General features: G+C 43.2%; 1 protein-coding gene and 1 long non-coding RNA gene across 3 annotated transcripts in view; one reads left to right on the plus strand and one right to left on the minus strand.

Moving 5' to 3' along the window:
- The window catches only part of VPS53 (VPS53 subunit of GARP complex), a 132,284-nt gene that overhangs the window by 55,995 nt on the left and 52,208 nt on the right, over positions 1-24,081 (plus strand). The window contains exons 9-12 of one of the 2 annotated variants that reach the window (XM_058705403.1): positions 65-208; positions 663-805; positions 3,446-3,587; positions 17,373-17,474. In XM_058705403.1, coding sequence (XP_058561386.1) covers positions 65-208; positions 663-805; positions 3,446-3,587; positions 17,373-17,474 — 531 coding nt within the window. The remainder of the gene's footprint in view (positions 1-64; positions 209-662; positions 806-3,445; positions 3,588-17,372; positions 17,475-24,081) is intronic. The other variant, XM_058705404.1, reaches the window with a different exon arrangement.
- On the minus strand, positions 16,994-19,688 carry LOC131498297 (uncharacterized). Its single transcript, XR_009255366.1, has 2 exons — positions 19,476-19,688; positions 16,994-17,292 (listed from the first exon to the last, which is right to left on the minus strand). It is a non-coding gene; the product is annotated as an uncharacterized LOC131498297 (long non-coding RNA).

Consider the following 24,081-nt stretch of genomic DNA (forward strand, 5'->3'; position numbering starts at 1 on the left):
GAGGCCATGAGATTTAAAGGTTGTTTCTGGCCCTTGAACTGGTGTGCGTTGTTTGTTTTACCAGAGGCCAGGAGGACCCAGCAATGTCCTACGAGATGCGTGTCTGGTTGCTAATATTTTGGACCCTAGAATCAAACAGGAAATCATCAAAAAGTTTATTAAACAGCATCTGTCAGAATATCTAGTACTTTTTCAAGAAAACCAAGATGTAAGTATTAACCAAGTGAAATCAGATGTTACATTTGAATTTTATTGAAAATTAAATGCTCTGCTGATTTATATGTTGTTAGTATTACTGCCTTAAAACGTTGATGGTTGAACTGTGAGGGGCTGACTGGACAGTTCAGTAGTTCTTAACCGTTTTGACGTCTCTGACTCTTTGGAGAAATTAATGGGAGCTACAGATCCTCTCACCAGAAAAATGCACCCATGCATAAAACTGTGCATGCAGTTTCAGGAAATTTACAGACACCTGAAGTCTAATCGTAGACCAAGTTAAGTACCTCTGGATCAAGTGAAAAAGTAGCCTAGATTCTTTAAAACTGTGAGAAATGAAGAGACTGGTTTTGTTTTTCTTGGTTCTGTGTTTCTGCTTGTTTCCTTAAACTGTCAACACTGCTTCTAAGCACTGGGTGGCTTTTGTTCCCTCCCTTCCTAATAAGGTTGCCTGGCTGGACAAAATCGACAGACGCTATGCCTGGATAAAACGCCAGCTCGTGGACTATGAGGAGAAATATGGCCGTATGTTTCCACGTGAGTGGTACATGACCGAGAGGATCGCAGTAGAATTTTGCCACGTCACAAGGTAGATTCTGTTTTTAGGCTGGTTTTACTGTTAATTGAAATCAATTGAAATTGGTCGATTGAAATCAATCCCCTGGTCTCTAGGGGCTCCGTGTTGCCTCGTGCATCGGGTGCCACTTCCACCTTTTGTTGTTGTCGTTTGAAAGTCACCATTTTTTTTTAAACATTTATTTATTTTTGAGAGATAGAGAGAGACAGAGCACAAGTGGGGGAGGGGCAAAGAGAGGAGGAGACCGAGACTCGGAAGCAGGCTCCGGGCTCTGAGCTGTCAGCACAGAGCCCGATGCGGGGCTCGAACTCACAAACCATGAGATCATGACCTGAGCCAATGTCGGACGCTTTAACCGACTGAGCCACCCACGCGCCACTAAAAGCTACCATTTTAATGAGAACTTTTCCTGTGCTGGACTCTCTCCCTTTAGGAGACCCTTTTCCTGTTGAAAGTCAGATTTTATATACCCAAAACCAACCCCTAAACTCCAGCTGTGGCTGTATTTCAACTTCTTCAACTTCAGAGTTCCAATCCGAGAGGAGAGAGAATGTATGTGGAGGAAGGGGAAAAACTTCTAGAAAAAAAGGTGAAGAGGAGTACATGAGAGCCCTGGGCTAGTAGCCTGTAGCCAAAGCATTCGTTTTTCCCGTCACGAGTAATATATGTATAACACAGCAGCTGCATCTGCTCCTGTCTTTGCTCTAGCGCTTTCCTTTGGCCTAACCCTTGCCTCGAACACTCTGCCTTTTCTAGTTAACCTGCTTAAGGCTCATCAACCAGATTTCCCTGTGTTATTCATCACCCCACATTTTCTCCTGTGTCTCCATCACATATATCAGCATACAGTGTATATATCTGTCATCATTTTGCTTTTCTGACTTGCTACATAGGTAGCTCTGTAGGGTCAGGGCTAGTGTCTACCTCATTGACATAGTAGACACTCGGGAAATATTTGTCGAACACATTTCCTGCCCATAACAGTGTTTTTATAGTTTTTGGATAGTTAATAGTATCAGCATCTGAATGTTCTAAGCATTCTAAAGACCTTCTCTCATTCATCCTGTCTACAGTTTCTATGAATGTCACCCAGGGCCAGATAGCTCATTTATATTGACGAATTAAAACCCAAGAAGGTTAGATCTGTGTGTCCATGAGAATGCTAAAACTGTAGTCAAAATTTTTTATTCTGTATTTGCAGCTATACCACAACAGTGTTACCACCCGGTAACTGGGTTTTATTAGTTATCTATGCCCTTCTCGCAGTGCACAATTACATTAATTCCAGGCTAATTAAAAAAAAAAGTCTCATGTCTAAGCATAACTCGACCTTTAGAATAATTCATGGTAGGCATCTTTCTTAAAATCATAGAGTACAATTAAGTTGTATGCTTAATTAAGTTGTGTTTAAACACAATGGGGGGATTTCTTAAGGGATTTTGCCTGTTGATTTTAGTTTTTTTAATAGACTTCATTTTTTTAGAGTAATTTTAGGATCACAGCAAAATTGAGAGGAAGATATGGAGGTTTCTGATATGCTCCTGCCCCTGCCCATGCATAGCCCCCCTGCTACCTGTACCCCCCACCAAAATGCGCATTTGTTAGAATCGATGGACCTGCATTGACACATCCTCACCACCCGGAGCCCACAGTTTACCTTAGGGTTCCCTCCAGGTGTTGTACGTTCTATGTGGCTGCTGTTTTCAGAAGCACATTTGCAGCCATAGGTTTAGATAACCTTTCAATGTTGATTTAAGGACACTTGTGGTTGTCACTTTCTACGTCCTGGTTAGCCAAGAAAGCGAATTCCTTGAGAAATTGGTGACTGATTCTCTGCAGCGTCCAGTTCAGTGACTTTTGCACACTAACTCTGAAAAGTGAAGCCTGCAGGAAACTGGGAGTGAGCTAACGCCACAAATCCGTTGTAGCAGCTAATGCCAGTGCTGCTGCTGTTGCTGCCAGGCTTTCATTGTTGGAATTTTGGCCACCGTCCTACAGACACATAATTCTCAAGTAATCTCAGAGGCTCTTTGTTTCATCTTGCCATTTATTTGTATGGGAAGATGATCATAGCCCAGTACTTACTAAGAGCTCTCAGGTCACTGCTCCCTTGCGGCTCCCATCCTGAAACCGCACTGGAGTGGTACAGAAGCTTCGCAGGTGGGAACCACCGAAGCGTGGACACGTCACTATTCACACGGGGGTTCTGGTCTCTCACGTGTGTTTCCAGGGTTCCTGCTGTCTCGTTGGAGAGATGGTGGTTGAGCTGTTTGGAAGAGGGAGCTTTGTGATTCAGTAATTGACGGCTTGTGCCATTGTGTAAAATACATGCGTTTTTATAAAATACTGAGTAAGTGCTTTGTGGATATTATTAACAAGTTATGGAAAGATAGAAAAATCAGAGTAACCGTATAACCAAATCGATCTCCTTAAATCCTTGATTTATTTTTTGACTAGGGGATAATTTCCCCTTAAAATTCTTATTTAGAATATGTATTTCTGCTCCCCAAGCATTAAACTTAGTTCGTGACAGACCTCAGGATTTGAAATGACCACATGCTTTCTGTTTTTTTAATATAAGCTACAGCCATTTACTTTACCCTATCTTGAATGATCAGTTCTTCTGACAGCGTTTATCTCTTTGTTTTGAAGGACAGAACTCGCCAAGATTATGCGTACCAGAGCCAAGGAAATTGAAGTGAAATTGCTTCTTTTTGCTATTCAGAGAACAACTAACTTTGAGGGGTTTCTTGCAAAACGCTTCTCCGGGTGCACCCTGACAGATGGAGCTCTGGTAGGACCTTCCTGAGGGAGGCTGGGACATGAAGTCAGGGTGTGCGTGCTTGGGCTTCACATTAGTCTTTAATCCGGTGGTTCCAGCCGGTGGCTCGAGTGCTCAATCCCCCAGTCCAGATATTTCGCTCAACTCGTGTGAGTGGTGACACAGAGTACTCTGTGGGTTTACTGTTTCCTATTGTGCGATACTTCACGTCTTTAGAATGTTCTGTCATCATTTTACGATGTTTTGCTCCATTTTACAGACTAGTAATTTTGTGAGTCATAGAGGCCTCACTTACTCACAAATACCGTATTACTCTATCAGCTGTTGAGTTTTATTACAATTAGGGTATGTTTTTACTTTAGAGTTCGTTTTCTTTTTTTCTTTTTTAAATGTTTATTTACTTTTGAGAGAGAAAGAGACAGAGTGTGAGCAGGGAGGGGCAGAGAGAGAGGGAGACACAGAATCTGAAGCAGGCTCCAGGCCCCGAGCTGGCACAGAGCCCCTTGCGAGGCCTGAACTCATGAACTGCAAGACCATGACCTGAGCTAAAGTCAGATGCTTAACCGACTGAGCCACCCAGGCATCCGTAGACTTTGTTTTCTTAATGTCTCTGGTGAGCAAACCAGGTCAGTGTGTCCCTGTAAACCTCAAAGCCAAGTGTACAAACCCACATGTCAGGGAACTACTAAATGATAAAAACACAAAAGTATGCACGCAGGCCTGAGGCCCGTGCACCTCCATTAGGAAGGCGGAATGTAGTGTTGTTAGTTAACATCGCTTAGTGTCTGTGTAACCAGACACGAGCTCCAAAGCGTCTCTCTAAAAACTGTTTTTGGAAACCCAGCCTCCTTGCCAACACATCAGTGTGCTTTCTTCAGATTTCCTATCCATGAGGAAACCAAATTTTTATGTTTTATGTAATTTCTGTTCACATCGTCACATACACGCACACACACACACACACACACACACAGACTTTGAGCTTCTTGCATTCAGGAACCATGGTTGATTCATTTCTGTTCCCTGTCATGCAAAAAATACACAGACCTTGTGCAGGCAGGCAGGAGTGAAGAGGGAAGGACAAAATAGGGAGGGAGGAAGAAATCAAAGTTGAAAGAGTCCTGCTTCTTATATTCTTTTAAAACTGGTAACAACAGAGAACTGATGTGACTTGGTAGGAAAACCCTTGGACCAACAAGTCAAGAGATACTTGTGATCCAGTCCAGACTCTGCTAGAATTCAGTGAACTGCCTTCTCTGTTAAACGAAAAGCAGAAACTGTCCTTCAATAACATTGTGCTAGGGGAAACAAGACATCAAACCCAGAAGCCACAAAGAAAAGTACTAAAAGATTTCACGACATAAAAAGAATGAAAGAGACCATTAACGTAACTAATGGGTAAACAAGAAAGTAGGAAATAAAAATACAGTTTAAGCTATAAGACAAATGATTAATATCCAACATAAAAGAATTCTTCAATATCAGTAAGAAAATGGCAAGTAACCAATTAGAAAAATGAGTACAGAGCCTAGCAAGAAATTCACTGAAGAAATAGTTGGCCAGTAAACTTGAAAAAAAATAGAAGAGGATACAAATGTTCTTACATCAGGTTGGCAGAAATGTTACAAGACTAACAATACAGTGGCCAGTATGCAAATACGTGCAGCCTTTCTGGAGACCAAGTCGTCATTATGTAATCAAAACTTTAAATGCGCATGCCCTGTGAGGCAACAGCTTAACATCTAGAAAGGAGGTCTATAAAAAAATCTGTACATGTATCAGAAGATGTACCAAGAAAGAGGTGAACTGCAGCCTTAAAAGGGGGAAAAAAGTGGAGGTTTCTATGTTTCTATGTTTATCATTGAAAAATGATTACATAAAATGTAATATAGCCATACTGTGGAACAGCGGTAGAATGGGGTCTCGATCTAGATGTGCTGTCATAGAAAAGAAACCCCTCACATACACTGTCTAGTGGAAAATGTAAGCTGTAGCCCAGTACATATGGTGTAATTCCTCTTGATGTAAAAAACAAAAAGCATGCTTATGTATGTATATGTGTAAGAAAAAGGTCTAGAAGTGACAACAGTGGCTGTCTCTGGGGAAGGAAGTTGGAGACGGTGGAGAGGTCCCAACATGGGACTTGAACTTACAACCCCAAGATCAAGAGTCGCACGCTCTACCAACTGAGCGAGCCAGTTGCCCCTGCAACACTCAATTTTAAGGCAAGACCATAAGGCCCTACCTACTTAGGGAAATAAAATACAAGGGACCACAGAGCACTCTTTCCATACTTAAAAAATAACACTACATGTGTATACTCCTCTGCTTGTTACTTCATGTTCAAAATTGATTTCTTTTTAGTAGTAACGAAAAAAATAAGCCACGAAACAAATGAAAATGCCCTTAAATAAACTGCAGGTCACAAAAGGAAATAATAGGTAATAGAAATGTGACTGAAAGAAGAATGCATTTCTCTCCTGAGACCTCTTTGGTTGACCTCAGCAGCTCCTGATATTCTCTCTGCCCTCCCCAAGCCGTTTCTGGCCTGGTTTCAGACGGACACTCATCTGGCTCTGGGTTTAGCCCCACAGAGGTCTGCTTGCGCACAGGAAGCTTAAGCATTGAACACAGACCCCATCCGACAGTGCCCCACTGTGCACCCATGGCTTCCAGCCAGGCAGGGTCAGGGGAGCCAAAGGATGGGTTTGTCCAGCTGACTACGGGAAATAGAACCCCGTGGAGGCTGCTTGAATGACACCACTGCCACACAAACACCTGTTTTGCGCCATTCTTCTCCTTCTCTGACTGGGCCCTACTTCCTGCTGGTTTTGCTTTTACATTTAGGAGGCTCTGGGATTACAGGGAAACAGATGGCCCCGTTGTATCTGATGACCAGGAGAGCCTGTAAACTTGGAGCTGTCGCCTCTCATTCATGCTAGGAAATGCCCCACAGGTCCAAAGAGGCAGAGTAATGTGGGGGCCAGGAAGGCCCCCTTTGGACAAGGTGAGCCTAACAAACAGGATAACCCTGTAGAGACCATGAGAAACTGGGAGGGGCTGTGTGAAGACCACGCTTTTTTATAGAAAGTAGGTACAGGAATGCCAAAGTGGCAGTTGCCCGACTGTAAGCACCTTCTTTCTGTAGGGGAGGAGAGGGCTTGGGGGTGCTTGTCTCTCGGGGCAACATGTCCTCCCTCCACTGTCTAGGCTCCTGGGCTGCAGCCTTCTGTCTCCCTGTCTCCTGGCAGGTGCTGCGCTCTGTCGGGTTGGTCATGGTCAGATGGGAATGCTCGAAACTTTTTTTTTTTTTTTAAACCAATTTCTTCCCTTTTTTGTCTTCTGTTTTGAAAATTTTCTGGCATAATTGATTTATAAATTTCTCCAATTGTTCAGTTGTTGCTTCTTCTCCTGTCAAGTTTGCAAAGAGTTTCAGGTTACAAATCCTGGGCCAGAAAGTCCTGCTGAGCTATAAGCTCTTTATTCATCCCTCTCAATGGGGTCAGCAGTTTTCTCCACAGACTTCTCCAAACCATTCAACTCCTTTGGATCAGACTCATACCCCGGACCATTCTTTGTTTCAGTTATGACCCAGCAACCATTCTGCATTCCAAGTCCTGACAGCAGCTGCTCCATAACCTTTAAGGATTTCTGCTTAAAGATTAGTTAGTGGAAAGGCAACAACTCCAGTGGCCTCCTCAACAAGGCAGGCCAGGTCTTAGAGCATCGGTTCATTGCAGCCCTGCCTTGGGAATATGTAAATGTTGTGCTTCTCACTGTAGGTGATGTTCACCCTGAAGTGAGCCTGAGGTGCCATCACCTTGCTGTGGCCCAAGTGGGGCCTTCACCTGTAGCCCGTAGGTCTCAATGGCAGGGCCACTGGTAGATTAGTCATGGCCACTGACCATGCTCCCAACAGACAGTGTTGGGAAGGGGTGGCCTGGGCTAGGCTGGGCTGGGGGTCCAAGTGGCCTGACTCCCCAGTCTAGCTGCTAGGCACCCCACCTGAAGACTTGCTGCTCCCTGTCTCCTTACACCCTCCCTGAGCTATCTAGCTTTTTGGAAATTTTTGTGGTTACCATTACTTCAGGGCATCAGAATAAACTACAAAGTAAACCCAGGTATATCTTGATACCCTATAACATATACCAAATTTCATAGAAAGTCAGTGAATTCCTTGCAAAGTTATGGGACAGATAAGTCAGCCAAGGAGTCAGTTGACCAAAGACCCTCGCAGGCCCACCCATGCCTCTCACTGATATTCAGACCCTGTTAAGCCCCTTGCTGACTGATTAACAATTAGGGTGAGCTATAGCGGCGATGAACTCACCTGGAAGGACCTATCACAGTCCAGTGCCTCTAACTGATCAGTGTGATAGGTCATCTTTGGCTCTTTTTTAACAGATGCCACTTTGACATCTGTTAGAAATGTCCACTGAAAGAACTTTAAGGACAGGGTTCGTCTGGTTTTAGGTACTAACCCTAACACAGTTACAGCATCCTCTGCTGTAATTTCCTGGAGGAGGTGAGCTACCATTGCTTTTTGCTAATTGCCTAAGCTCCTGGCCCTTAAGAGGGATTCAAAATACTCTGTAAATTAAAATGCCTTGAAATTAAAAGCAAATGTCTGGATGTGACTTAACTGTACCTACATTCTCCAAAATCTATAAAGAACTTAATCAAACTCAGCACCCAAAAAACAATCCAGTGAAGAAATGGGTAAAAGACATGAACAGACAAGAAGACATCCAGATGGCTAACAGATGCATGGAAAGATGCCCAACATCACTCATCATCAGGGAAATACAAATCAGAACCATAATGAGATACCACCTCACACCTGTCAGAATTGCTAAAATTAACAATTCAGGAAACAACAGATGTTGGCGAGGATGCAGAGAAAGGGGAACACTTGTGCACTGCTGGTGGGAATGCAAACTGGTGCAGCCACTCTGGAAAACAGTACGCAGGTTCCTCAAAAAATTTAAAATAGAACTACCCAGCAATAGTACTACCAAGTATTTATCCAAGGGATACAAAAATGCTGATTCAAAGGGGCACATGCACCCCAATGTGTATAGAAGTGCTATCAACAATAGCCAAATTATGGGAAGAGCCCAAATGTCCATTGACTGATGAATGGATAAAGACGATGTGGTGTGTATATACAATGGAATATTACTTGGCAATCAGAGAGAATGAAATCTTGCCATTTGCAACAACGTGGATGGAACTAGGATGTATCATGCTAAGTGAAATAAGTCAGAGAAAGACAAATACTGTGTATGATTGCATTCATATATGGAATTTAAGCAACAAAAGAGATGAACATAGGGAAAGGGAAGAAAAAATAAGATAAAAACAGAGAAGGAGGCAAACCATAAGCGACTGTTAAATACAGAGAACAAATAGGGTTGCTGGAGGGGGTGTTGTGTAGGGGGATGGGCTAAATGGGGGATGGGCATTAAGGAGGACACTTGTTGGGATGAGCAGTGGGTGTTATATGTAAATGATGAATCACTGAATTCTCCTGAAACCATTATTACACTGTATGTTAATTAACTGGGATTTTTTAAAAAAAAGCTATATCAACATGCATTATTAGTGACTCAATGATTAGATTCAAGGTAAACACTGTATTTAGCCTCTACAAAAGCAAAGTAGACTGGGTTAAGTTTTTATAACTGGCTCGCTGTAGTATTTTTAATAAAATTAAAATTTTTAATAAAATTAAAAAATTCCCGGGGCGCCTGGGTGGCTCTGTCGGTTGAGCGGCGGACTTCGGCTCAGGTCACGATCTTGCTGTCCACGAGTTCGAGCCCCACATCGGGCTCTGTGCTGACAGCTAAGAGCCTGGAGCCTGTTTCAGATTCTGTGTCTCCCTCTCTCTGACCCTCCCCCGTTCATGCTCTGTCTCTCTCTGTCTCAAAAATGAATAAACGTTAAAAAAAAAAATTAAAAAAAAAAATTAAAAAATTCCCCATTGCATAAGTTGCCTTTCTAAATAGAATCATCCTTTGCCTCTAGGGGTCATTTCAATATACATTTATACTGGCCCAGTTTTTTAAAGTACATTGTAAATATACAAGCTGTAGATGTGATTTTTAATCACACAGTTTAAACATAACGAGAGCCCACACAAAGCAGCTTGCCCTATACCTCAGTCTTCCAGCAACTTAACACCTGTGTCAGGAGACTGCGCAAGTGGAGGAGGGCAGGGTCTTAGTGGTTCTGCCACAGTACAAGGACCTGGGTCCTGAGCACGGAAGGAGCTCTCCTTTGATGTTTCAAAATGTTTTATAAATGCTTTATTTGAATAGCATCCTAAGAGGATATTATCGTCTGCTTGTTTGTTTCTGATAAGAAAGCAATACACGGTCAAGATAGAAAATGTAGAAATTATAGCAAGAATGGAGAAGGAAAAAAAACCGTCATTTATTTTCCCATCATTCAGAGGTGAAGATTTGGGGTTCATTTTCCACAGGCGAAATTGCACTTTTAAAATAGATTTTTAGGGGCACCTCAGTGCCTCGGTTCAGTGTCCAACTTTGGCTCAGGTCATGATCTCATGGTTTGTGAGTTCGACACCGCGTTGGGCTCTGTGCCGACAGCTCAGAGCCTGGAGCCTGCTTTGGATTCTGTGTCTCCCTCTCTCTCTGCCCCTCCCCTGCTTGCACTCTATCTCTCTCTCAAAAATCAAAGATTAAAAAAAAATTTTAAATATATTTTTAAATTGAAATGTAATTCATATAACAAAATTTCACATAATACATTTAAAGTATACGGTTCAGTTGTTTTTAGTATATTCATAAGGTTATGCCAGCATTCCAACTATCCAATTCTAAGACGTTTCCATTGTCCCCAAAAGAACCCTGCCCCACTCCCACTGTAGCAGCCACTTCCAATTTCCTCCTTCCCCCCCAACCCCAGCCCCAGGCAAGCACTAATCTATTTTCTGTCTTTATGGGTTTGCCTATTCTGGATATTTCATATAAATGGAATCTTGTAATATGTGGCCTTCTGTGCCTGACTTTCTTCACTCAGCATAGCGTTTTTAAGAGGTTCATCCATTGGGTAACACGTATCAGTATTTCAATCCTTCTTTTTTTTTTTTTAATGATTTAAAAAAAATTTTAACATTTATTTATTTTTGAGAGAGACAGAATATGAGCAGGCAGGGGCAGAGCGAGAGTGGGACACAGAATCTGAAGCAGGCTCCAGGCTCTGAGCTGTCAGCACAGTTATATGTTTATTTTGAGAGAGAGAGCAAGAGCAGGGGAGGGACAGAGAGAGAGAATCCCAAGCAGGCTCCACACTCAGCACAGAGCCTAACTCAGGGCTGTATCCCAGGAACCCCGACATCATGATCTGAGCCGAGATCAAGAATTGGCTGCTTAACCCACTGAACCACCCAGGCGCCCTTCAGTCCTTTTCATGGCTGAATCATATTCCATTGCTTGGGTAGATGCTTTAAGCCATTTATCAGTTAATAGACATTTGAGTTGTTTCCACTTTTTGGCTGTTACAATGCTGTGAACATTAATGGACCAGTTTTTGTGTAAATATGTTTTCAGTGTTCTTGGTAGTCTACCCAAGAGTGGAATCACTGGGTTACATGGTAACTCTGTGTCTAACTTCTTGAGGAACCATCATTGTTTTCCACAGCAGCTACGCCATTTTATATTCTCACCACATGTGTAGGGAGGTTTTGATTTTTCCACGTTTTTGCCAGTAGTTACTACTTTCTGGGTTTTTTTGTTTTTTAATTACTACAGCCATCCTCATGGATAGAATGTAGTATCTCATTGTGGTTTTGATGTGCATTCTCCTAGTGACTGATAACACTGAACATCTTTTCAGTGTGTTTATTGGACTTCTTCTTTTGAGAAATGTCTATTCAAGTCCTTTGCCCATTTTTTAACTGGGTCGTTTGTATTTTTCTTGTTAAGTTGTGAGAGGGTTTTCTAAAACAATATTTTCTAGATATAGTCTATGATAGATCAGCTGCATGGTTTGTAAATATTTTCTCCCATTCTGTGGGTTGTCTTTTCACTTTTTTGATAGTGTCCTTTGATACACAAAAGTTTTCCATTTTGATGAGATCCCACTTTTCTAGGTTTTTTTTTTCTTTTGTTCTTTGAGTTTTGGTGTCATCCTCAAGGTCACAAACATTTACCTATGCTTCATCCTAAGAGTTTTATAGTCTTTGTTCTTATATTTAGATCTTTGATCCATATTGTTTGTTTGTATATATGATGTATAAATACAATTTTTAATGTTTATTTATTTTGAGAGAGAGAGAATGCCTGAGCGTATGTGAGTGGGATAGGGGCACACAGAGAGAGAAAGAATCCCAAGCAGCTGTGCTGAGAGCACAGAGCCTGATGTGGAGCTTAATCGCACAAACCGTGAGATTGTGACCTGAGCAGAAATGAAGAGTTGGACGTCTAACCACCTGAGCCACCTAGGCACCCCATGATGTGTAAATACAATTTTAAAGCTTACTTTCCTTCGTTATGTCAAAGCTCAAGTGGTTTCTCGATCAGTATATAATACTTCATTATATAGATAGTCCAGAATTTCCTTAACTATCCTTTTCTTGTTGGACCCTTAAGTACTTGTCATTTTTTCACTACTATAAATAAGGTCATGGTGAACACAGTTTTGTTCACATTGGAGATTATTTTCTTATGATACAAGTTGAATGAATTACAGGGCCAAAAAGTAGGAGTATTTTTATATTTAAGATAGCCTCTGGTTTTTTTTTTTTTTAATTTTTTAGTGTTTATTTACTTACTTTTGAGAGAGAGCACAAGTGGGGGAGGGACACAGAGAGAGACGGAGGCACAGAATCTCAAGCAAGGATAGCCCTGTTTTAAACTGCTTTCTGTATTCTTGTCTCTTATAAATGCACCTGCCTAGTCTCCCAGCACTGAATCTTGATGTTAGTGACAGTTTGTTAAAATTCAGAAGAAATAGTTACTCTGCTTTTCGTGAAATTCATGGTGCTCATGTATTGATGCCTGATGTAAAGGGGTAACTGCCAGATTAAAAAAAGGCAAAGCAATCCGAAAATGTTTCTTTAGAGTAATACATGCTTCGCCTCCTAGGCACACACTCAAGAGAATTGAAAATTCTCCTGTGTTTGTACAAACACTTGTACGTGAATGTTCATGGCAGCACTATTCACGATAGCCAAAAAGTAGAAACAACCCAAATGTCTATTAATGGACAAATGGATAAGCAAAATATGGCATATCCTTACAGTGGAATATTATTCAGCAAAAAAAAAAAAAAAAAACAACTGAAATACTGATATATATTATAGGATTAACCTCCAAAACACTGTACTAAGTGAAAGATGCCAGACACAAAAGGCCACATGTTATATGAATCCATTTATATGAAATGTCAGGGATGGGCAAATTCATAGAGATAGTAAGTAGATTAGGAGTTACCAGGGATTGGGGGAAGGGAAGGATTGGAAGTGACAGCTAGTGGATATGGGGCCTCCTTTGGGGTAAAAACGGTTCTGGGACTAGATAGATAGTGGTGATGGTGGCACAGCTTTGTGAATATACTGAAAATCACTAAATTTTAAGTCACCAAAAATGGTGAATTTTATGTTAATCATGTATCACAGTTTTAAAATACTAAGCGTTTTAGAAAATACCGAGTTTAGTTATAAATCATCTTCACACTTCAGATAACTTGTCTACCAAAAAAAGAGAAGAGAGAAAATAGCTTATTAAAGCTCAAACAGAATAAAATATTTTAAAAGGACAACCTCTTCCTTCTTAGTTGCCCTAAATCCCTCTCCCCAGAGATGTCCACTGTTTAATAGCTTGAGACCCTCCAACAAGCATACACGCACAAACGCACAGGTTTCTTTGTTTTGTTTACAGAAAATAGAAAATGTTGCCTGTGTGTCCAAAGAAGATTTTAATGAGTGTTTCCCATCTGACCAGGATTTATTCACAAAGTTTTTCAAGGCCGCTGTTTGGGCAGAGCCTTAGGAAAAGATGAAAAATTGAATCAGACAGGTGCCTATGGTCTAGCGGAAAAAGGAGCCAATGTGTAACAGTCACAGTGTAAGATACGAGCACGGTGTACCAAGAGAGGTCCCAGTGATACTAAAGCAGGTGTGCAGAGCCCTGTGTTTACAGGCCTATCAACTGGAGCCTCCAGGTCATCTCTTTAAGGACGAATCAGGAGTGGGGCTGAAGTAAAGCATTTATGGAATAAGAAGTACAGAGATTGTGGAATTTTCGTCCTGTAACTGAAAGCTTTCTCCTCCAGGGAGAGGAAACAGATTGGTCTTAAATTTCAGAGTGCCTTCTCTGATCACTTGAAGTGTCCAGCTAGGGCCTCAGGAAAGCATTTGTGCAGCTGGATCCCGATGCAGACACACTACTGACTAAAGCCGCTTTCTCTCTTCCAGTAGTAAATTAGACAGGTTGGCCGGCCTGTACACCTTATTGTTTTGGAGGTGTTGGGAACGCCATGTGGTTTAGTTAGGAGGAATTAACTTTCTATCCGAAGAATTTTTCTTTCCTGTATGGACTTGAAATCAACTGTCCTCATGGCAAAAAGAATGAATTCTTGTAACATTGGAAAGTCGTTCATTTCTTGGCAATTTTTTTTGTTTTATTTAGCAGCCCCAGAGCTCATGAACTGTGTCATTTGAGTTATTTCTAATCTAAACCCAAACCTGTAATTCTTTATGGCCTGTGACAGCTGCAGAGCAGAAATGAGAGGCGTGGTGTGGTTGGCTCTGACAACAGGGCTCTTGCATAGAAGGCTTCAGTTGTGCTGGTGATTGCTGGCTGCAAAGATTTAGGCTTTCATCACTGCAGATGAATCTGAGCGCTGAACTAGCCCTCCAAACAGCAAGCATCTATATCCGCCCTTCAGGGCTTTCTCCTCCGTTTACCATAGAGGAAGGCAGCAGCTCAGCACCTGCCTGTGCCTTTGTAATTTGATGGACCCATTATTTTAATTTCCTGGAGATAGCCCAAAGAGGCAGAGAGTAGGGACAAAATCCTATTTGTGATTAAAGGAATTCTTTTTTTTTTTTTTTTTTAAGTTTATTTATTGGGGGGAAGGGGGAGAGAGAGAGAATCCCAAGCAGCCTCTGCCCTGTCAACGCAGAGCCCAACACTGGGCTTGATCTCATGAACTGTGAGATCATGCCCTGAACTGAAATCAAGCCTAACTGAGCCACCCGGATGCCCCTAAAAGGGAATCCTTTCTACCACACTTCGGAGCCCTGTGCTCCCACTTCTTCCCCGTCTCAGAGATGCTCCATTGAGAGGGGCACAGCCACAGTTCGACCCCTTTAAACACTAATGAGAGCCCCCACCTACTGAGCGTTCCTAGTGCCAGCCGTGGTGTTGAGCCGCTTGGTACACGTGTCATGCTTCACCAACACGGTCTCATTTGATCCTCACGCAGCTCTGTGTGGTGGGCATCGATACCCCTCGCAAAGGAAGAGCTGAGGCTTGGAGGAGCTGAGCAGCGTATCCAAGCGATAGAGCACAGACACAAACCCAGGTGTGTCACTCCCTTAATGGTGACACCAGCCATATGGTTGCTCTGGCCAAAAAGTGACTGACCCTTGATTCCTTTCTTTCCTTCACCTGTCCCCCAGTCCTCTTGGCTTTATCTCCTAAGTATGTCCCAAATCCGGCTGCCTGTGTCAGTCTCCACAACACTGGCTTAGTCCAGTCCTGGGTCAGTCTTTGCTTGGAACCCTTGGAACCAGCCTCTTAAACTGGTCTTCGTGCGTTACAGTCCATCCTCTCCACAGCAGTGGAATGATCTTTTAAAAATCGAAACTAGGTCACATCACTTCCCTGTTTAAAACCCCCCAGTGACTGCCCAGTTGCATTGCGAAGAAAATCTCACCTTTACCACGGCCCACGGAGGTCTGTGATTGGGCTCCTGCTGCCTCTCTTTCTTCATGTCCCCTGTCCTCCTCCCTGTCCCTCGGACTCACCAAGCCTGTTCTAGGCATTGCACGAGGTGCTAAGAGTGCTCTTTCCAGATCTTTGCCTGACTAGCTCCTTCTCATTCTGGTCTCTGCTCAGATATCACCTCTTTGAAGGGGCCTTGTCTGATCACCTGTATAAAGAAGCACTTGGAAATATTGTTTGAAAGATACATTGCTTTCTAAAAATAGCCCAGTTCTAAAAACAAACTATTTCGGGTTAAGTTTATAGGGACTTTTTTCCCCTTAGCAGGCAAAGCAGCCAAAGTTTGGAGTGTATACATTTTAAATGTTTACTTGGTAGTTACACCATATTGTTTCTCAGCAGGATACTGTAGAAGTCATTGTCCTACTAATGGTTACCTTAAAGCTAATGCATTGATCACAAGGTTTTTCTCATACAGAGTCTTTATCTAGCAACATAACAGCATCTAAGTGTTTGGGCCAAGAATTAAGTAGTTTACATGAGTGTAAACAGAATGGGCTTAAAGCCTAAACTGGACACTGGTGTGGCTTGTGTTTTTTGTGTTCAAATTGTTTATATTTTTCTGGATTGTTTTTGTTTGTTGTTGTTTTTTTTTTTTTTCCTTGTATCTTCATCTGATATCCTAACACTTAACAAAGTCATTTACTCTGTACAGTCCATGTGCTGTCCCTCTTAGCTTAGAGGGTTAGTTCAAGTTTCTCTGCTGATATATGTGAAAATGTCACATTTAGAAACACCCTCTCCACCTGGCTTCTTGTCTCCAAAGAGCCGTTCCTTGCCCCTTCCCCTGACCCCCAGCACCAGCCAATCCCTTTTCTCCTCCTTGTCCACTTAGTTTTCTTTCTGCTAGGACTCCCAGCTCCCTGACATAAACAACATATTCAGGTCAAATTTGTAAAAAAAATTCCAAAGAGCTGCCTCAGTTCTGTTGTTGCACTGGAATTATCATCACCATTGTCCCTTGTATGTGCCATGTGCCCCTTCTCCCCTTTTGCACACTTCCTCCCATCTGATCCTTCAGGTAGTCCTGTACCTGTGACCTCAGGCTGCTATGGCTGAGAGAATTTAGGGGATTGGCCAGCGCCGAAGAGTTGGAGCTAAAGCCCATACTTCCTGCCTCCAGCTTTCCCACTAGCCTGTGTTCCCACTCAGGGACATATTTTAACAGAGTATTCATCATCAGGACCTAGGAAGTAATTTTTCCCTAGGAGATTTTGTTGTGTTTCCGGTAATGGGACTTATTTGGGAAGAGACTCCTGTCTATAATCTAGAACACATAAGATTAGCTTTATAGTTTGTTCTTGAATTCCAACCCATCCAGCATTTTGATTCATTCATATTCGGGGAGCAGCTAGTCAATGCCAGGCACCAGACAGAGGGTGAGGAAGACAGACATGATCCCTGCCATTACAGAATCTAGTGGGGATAAGACAGACAACTGGGTATTTGCAATATTTTAATAAATACCTTGGTCTGGGGACATACTGGGTAGGATAGAAGCATGTAGCAGGGGCATCTAACCCAAACTTGACAGATGGGGAAGGCTTCCCAGAAGAAGGGACTTCTGATTTGAAGGCTGAAGGAGGAATGAGAGTTTTAGCCAGATTGGGTTTGGGGTGGGATGGGCAGTAAGGTTTCAGGAAGATGCAAGACAGTTTGAAGGCCAGGAGGTGAGAATGTGGTCCATGTCGTCTCCATTCTTGCTCATTACATCAGATTTCGTGATTCAGCTGTTGAAGAGACTAGGAAAAAAGATTGATGGCAAAAGGTATTGAGGGTATACTCAGGTAATACCTGTCTCTTTCTCATGTCTTCTTGACAGAAAAAACTCGAGTCTCCACCCCAATCGACCAATCCCTTCCTGGAAGATGAACCAGCGCCAGAAATGGAGGAACTGGCGATAGAGAAGGGAGACTTAGATCAAGTAAGTCCAGTTTGCATCTCCACATGTGACCTACCCAATGTTTGCTTCCGATTATGGGTCTGCTCGCTCTAAATATGGTCCTTTGGCTCTTGACCACATGCAGAGATGACAACTTTGGTGGTCTTAGAGAAAGCCTTTATCTGAAAACTGAATGGAAGAACAGCCCGTCCTGCCCACCTCTGTTCCCCAAGAGCTTCCCCACTGGAATGACCGACACGCACAAGCTTCATTGGCCCGTGCAGTGCAGCGGTGGGAACTCCGCCCTGCCTTGTCCATCACCTCCGGTGCCTGCCAGCCTAGCCCTCGATGGTGTCCTTGTCTGTCCGGTGACCACACCAGAAGCTCAGCAATCCCCCGTGAAGTTAGCAGCACCATCAGCTAGGAGAGGCCTCCACTCAGTGTAAGCCAAGCACTTGAGGTCTGGAAGCCATCGGGGCGGCCTGGAAACATCCAGGTGACCAATGGCATATTTGGAGAGTTACTTTTCAGAGCACACTAACACTTTCATTTCCTTTGGATTTTCTTTCCAACTCTAAATTTCCTCTCCCTCCATCCTATAGAATGGTGTTGCTGTTTCACTGCCATTTTATGGCAGAGTGGTTAGAGCAATAAATCAGACCTCTTCCTGTCTGGATTAGCGATCCCTCCTTTTTAATTTTCTACACTTGGCTGCTCGAGGATTATTTTATAGTGTTGTTTTGCTCCAGACACCGCCGAAAGGGGGCTGGCTGGGAAGACCAGCCTGGGAAACCTGTAGCCATGCACTTTGCAGCTAACCCTGCATTCCTAGCACGGTGAGGGTAGGTGGACGATCGTGGCAGGAGCCGAGAGAACAGAATTTCCAGGAGCAATTCCGAAGCAATGTGGTGGAATGTGTCTGGTCCACTGATTAAATAATTGTAATAACGTGGATACTTCACATTTTCATGGGCTTTATAGTTTCAGATTCTTCTACATGCTCCGTTCCATTTCCTCTTCCCAACCCCTGCCTCTCTCTTTGTAGGGTTCTATATATGAGCTGTAGTGCGTGCTGCTCAGAGAGGTCAAGTGATTTGCCCAGGGGTACAGCGTTTGGGCGTGGAAGAGCAAAGACCGAAAGCAAGGTCTAGAAGTCAGAGACTAGAATTCCTTTCCTGGAGCTCTTTCACTACACCGGGGTGTCTCAGTGAAAAGTGGAGAACACAGAAATGAACCCCATGAATACAGGCGGATACATAAACTGGAAGGATACCTCAGGGCTATATCCCAGAGATCTGTGGGATTAGGTATAACTGATTTAAAGCCATCATATCAACTCTTGTGGGAGAAAACAGATTTCTTCCAACTAAAGAAATGCATCTCTCACATTTGGAGAGGAAGGACCCCGATAGGAAGGAGTCTGGACGTAGAGTTCGCTTTTCTGGTGTGTCCTCTACCCACACTCCGTCGCCTGCACCCGTTTGAGCTTTGGGTGGTAGTTCTGTTTTCAGGGCTCTGTGTCTTTCAGGGCAGCTGGTGGCTGCCATGAAAAGTTATCCCTTTAGCCAGTCATCTCTGGATGTCGTTAAACTGGATTATGACAGCAGCCCCTGTTACTACGAAATCGGTTTGGTAGATACGATATGATTTGTCTCCCTCGTGGAACTGTTTGCTCATCCTGGAAGCCAGACGTTATTGTTGTAAGGACGAAGACTGCTCATTCCAAGGACACAGGACACAGATCCAGGGGGTAGGGCAGAGCCAGACTCTGGTCCACTGTTAACTGACCATGTGGTAGGTTTTTACTGTCTCTAGACTTACCTAGTTTTTTTCGTCTTTAGAGAGAGCCTGTGGTTTTCAAACTATATTCCTTGGTGCCCCATCCCATGTCACTGGGGAGTTGGGAGGAGATCAGGGCTCTGAGTCCCTCCAAAACAGAGCAGTTCTGTTCTGAGTCACATCTGTCATGGAATCCTTTCAAACCAGGGGTTTGAGATCTGTTTAAAAAGAAAGTACCAAAAACCCCTAGGCTAGATGACCCACCTGCAGTTTCCTTGGCCATTGCTTGTCAGTGAGGACACGTGTGCACCAGTGACTAAGGCCTCCTCACATTCCGTCCCCAGCCTCCTGCGGCCTCCCCTGCCCATGTCTTGCTGGTGGTCCATTAAGTGGGAGCTCCAGGATCTCCGTCTTCCCAGCCACTTACTGGCTTCTGGAGTTGGGTGCGCAGGAAGCGCGGGAGCCCATGGGGCCTCAGGGAGGAACTCCACAGGGTGTTAGGTGAGCCGAGCCTGCGGTTGTCTGGGGTTACCCAACTCACTGCGTCACTGCATAAGTAGACAGTTGGCCCGCAAGGTCTAAGGGCCTCTCCCTGCTCGCTCCTGGAGTGTATGCTGTTGAGAAAGGGGTGTGAACTCGAGAAGAGGTATTTAGTTTGAGCAGTCAGTTGCCATCCTACTCCCAGTGTTAAAAAACGGCATCCGAAAGGGGACTGAAGGTGCCCAGAGACAGAGAAGAAGCGAGGAATTTCTGGTTTAAAAACATACCCTTCTGGTGATCCAAGCAGTTAGATTTAATCTCTTTACACTGGATAGTAATAAAAGGAAATGGGGCCAGCTGCACAGCTCCTTACTGTGACAACAGTAACCTTCTATTATTCCATCTAACTCCGGGAGGAAATAACTTAAACATCTGCGGCTTTTGGACAGAATTCACACACTCAGAAATGCAGCCCGAATGCTACTGCTAAATGACTTAGTATGTACTTTAAGCTGAGAATCAACCCTTTGGGGAGCTGGCCGGTGCGAAGGGAGACGCCAGTTTGAGCTGAAATTCCAGCACCTCTTATCTAAATAGGAGCACAGTCATAAAGCAGCTATAGGCCGGAGCCAGCCCTGTGGACAAAAATCAAAAAGGAAACTTTGGGCAGTCCCTCCCATTATTCCCCTTTTGCTTCCAACTCACACTAAAAACGCTGCAAGGGACCAGGAGGCGAGGTGTTGGGTCTCCGCTCCCTGCCAGGAGCGGCATTAGTGGGCAGTCACCTGCCATAGGGTTGGGACGCCCGCGCGGTCTGACGATGTTCTGTGGGGTCCGAGTGTTGTTCCATGGGGCCTCATCGAGCACATGGCCTGTGGAAGACTGACCATGATGAGATTGCTGGAATAGCATGTAGCTGTTTTCTTTTATCCCTTAGACTCTGTCTTTTTATGCGTATGCCGAGCGAGCTCCTCAGACTCTCCTCGACACAGATTTTTATCATATATTGCTTTTGCACGCACATAAAAAGGAAAATAAGAGCGAAATAAATAGGTTAAGATACTCCTAAAACAACTTCACAGTCAGAGTCCAAGTCTCCTGTACCACTTTTTAAAAAATCTTTGTATGCTGGGGCTCCTGGGTGGCTCAGTCAGTTAAGTGTCTGACTTCAGCTCAGGTCATGATCTCACGGTTTGTGAGTTCGAGCCCCGCGTCAGGCTCTGACAGCTCAGAGCCTGGTGCCTGCTTCTGATTCTGTGTCTCCCTCTCTGTCTGCCCCACACTGGCTTGCACTCTGTCTCTCGAAGAAGAATAAGTGTTTTTTGTTTTTTTTTTTTAAAAAGCTTTGTATTTTTAAATAATTATAAAGTCATAAGTAGTTGCAGAGTGCAGAGAGGTCCTGTGTACCCATCTCCTCCTAGCTTCCCCCAGCGGTGACAGCTACCATAACTGTACTGCATTATTAAATCTGTGAAATTGATTCTAACCCCTGTTGTACTCAGGCTTGGAGGTCTGCATTTTCCCACACTGTTGTCATCCAGGCCGTCCAGAGCACGGGTGATGTGCCATTGCTTGAGTGCTCCACCACCATCTCTGGGGTTACCTGCCAGGCCGTCCACAGCCATCTCTCAAGCTTTTTACCGTTATTTCTTGCTTTTTAAAAAGAAAATACCAAAATTAGAGAAAAGTCTTAAGAATATTGCAAGAGGGGCGCCTGAGTGGCACAGTCGGTTAAGCGTCCGACTTCAGCCAGGTCACGATCTCGCGGTCTGTGAGTTCGAGCCCCGCGTCAGGCTCTGGGCTGATGGCTCGGAGCCTGGAGCCTGTTTCCAATTCTGTGTGTCTCCCTCTCTCTCTGCCCCTTCCCCGTTCATGCTCTGTCTCTCTCTGTCCCAAAAATAAATAAAAACCGTTTAAAAAAAAAAAAAAAAAAAAAAAAGAATATTGCAAGAACTCTCAAGTATCTTTCACCTGGGTTTACTAATTGTTAGCATTCTGCTACATCCGCTTTATCATTTCCTTTTTTTCCTTCCTATTTCTGTCCCCCTCTGTCCCTCTCTCCCCACTTCTTTCTCTCTCTCTCTCTCTTTTGGAACAGTTTAAGTTAGCTGATATCATGTCCTTTACCTCTAAATATTCCTGTGTGCATTTCCTAAGAAGAAGGTCATTCAGTTAAATCACCACAGATCGAAATCAGAACATGTGTTTCAGTGCAGCACTATTACCTAATTTGTAGAGCTGAAATCTCATAATGTAGCCGTTCTAAGGTGATAACTTAAACTGTTGTCAGTAATTGGAAAATTGCACATAAATTAGTGAACAAAACCAAATTCAAAATATACACGTTGATTTAAAACGTGACAACATCTAGAGTGCCTGGATGGCTCAGTCGGTTAAGCATCCGACTCTTGATTTCGGCCCAGGTCATGATATCGTGGTTTTTGGGATTGAGCCCCATGTTAGACTCTGTGCTGGCAGCATGGAGCCTCCCTGAGATTTTCTCTCTCTCTGCCCCTCCGCTGCTCATTCTCTCTCTCTCAGAATAAATAACCTTTTTAAAAAATGAATTTAAAAAATATGACAACATTCTGTATTACATAAGTTATATTCCAGTTTATAATTAGCAGAAGGTATCCTGCAGATGTATGAATATTTTGGTCAAGGGAAGAACATGTAAATAAAGGGGATAATTATAATCCTTATAATGATTATATTTTTTTAATAAAAAGATACTTGGGTGTTGTAGCTATATTTCCTAATTCTAAAATCAGGACACCTAGTCTTAAAAAAGTTAGACAAATCAGACTTGCCTCTTCATTTAAAAATCACCTTATTGAAAAGAATAAAATACTAAAAAATAGGTAACTGACATGGAAAATGTAGAACAAATAGGTAAGGACCACCGCCACGCAGCCATCATACTATGTCATGGATCCGCCATGTTAAACTGATGGACATGTGGGAAAAACTCCTGGGGCACCTGTGAAATGAAGGTGGAACTTTGGATCCAGAGTTCAAACTCCACGAACCCAGTCTTGGGAGCCTGTTGTAGTCTCACTCTGAGACCTGACTTTGGCAGTGGCTTTGGGACAATAAGGGAAAATAGCCCAGATTTTAGGAAGCACCAGAGTTTCTAAAAATCTTGCAAAGAAACAACAACAACAACAACAAAACAAAAACAAAAAAAAGTAAAGACATGGAACTCTCAAAAGGTGAAAAGGGAAGAGAGCTAAATAGGAAATTGAATGGGATATGTCTAGAGTTGACATTTAATTTTTGGTGTTCATTTCCAGTTTTTACAGATGCTTTTAACCATTAGAGTGTTTTATTTTTAAAAATTACTAGAAGGGAATCATTCTTTCTGTCTATCATTAGGGGCTCAGCTTTTCCTGTATTTATTAAAAGATATGAACAGCTCAATTCAGCAAGTATGTTGTGGGTATCAATTTATGCCCAGTTTGTACTTTAGTATCAACCCCAACAAGGCGTCAGGGTCCTTTTGTTGGTGTTGGACAATAAATAGAATTGACGTTTTTTAGGAATAGAACAAAATATGTAGGAAGATCTTCGCTTATTTTTTTAGAGATTTAGAAAAGGAATTAGGGAGCAAATATAGTTTTTTAATGCTTGCCTACCTACATGGTCTGTATGTCAGTGGTTTTTAAGTATCAACTGGAGACCAGTGCTAGCCCTGTTTTACACTGGTCCAAGGCAAAAAATAAAGACAAAACTGCCTCCTGCCTGCCCAGCTAGCAAGCTGGTATAGGGTCACCAACTGTCTGAAAAGGAAGGACTGCCCTCATGCTGGTATGTTCTCCCTATAAAATGTTTGGGTATAAAATACTCTTTTTTTCAGGAACCTACCGAGAATGGAGAGTAGCAAAATAAAAAGTCAGCAACGCTATATTGGTCCCTTATGCTTCTTTTTCTTACATTTACTTGTCAGTGAAATTCATCAATCTAGGAACCATTGCAGGAAAGCAATGCTATAATAGAAAATTCTAGTTTAGGAGATAGGAAGCTTCACTGTGTGCCTTTGGGCAGGCCGCTAGAACCCTCTGAGCCTTCCGTTCTTTGGGCGTAAAGTAGTAGTATTAATTCCTACTCTGAGGGTTGTTGTGAGGAATAGATGAGATGTTACTTCATATTAAAGCGCTTGGTCTATGATAACCGTCAGTAAATGGAGGCTATCAAAAATAGATCACATGGGCGCTCCTGGGTGGCTCAGTCAGGTAAGCATCTGACTCTTCGTCTTGGCTCAGGTCATGATCTCACGGTTTCATGAGGCGGAGCCCCACATCAGGCTCTGCACTGACAACATGGGGCCTGCTTGGGATTCTCTCTCTCTCCCTCTCTCTACCCTTCCTGCGTGCTTGTGCGCGTGCGCTCT

This window comes from Neofelis nebulosa, chromosome 16 (genome assembly GCF_028018385.1).
Source record: "Neofelis nebulosa isolate mNeoNeb1 chromosome 16, mNeoNeb1.pri, whole genome shotgun sequence".
Taxonomy (NCBI): Eukaryota; Metazoa; Chordata; class Mammalia; order Carnivora; family Felidae; genus Neofelis; species Neofelis nebulosa.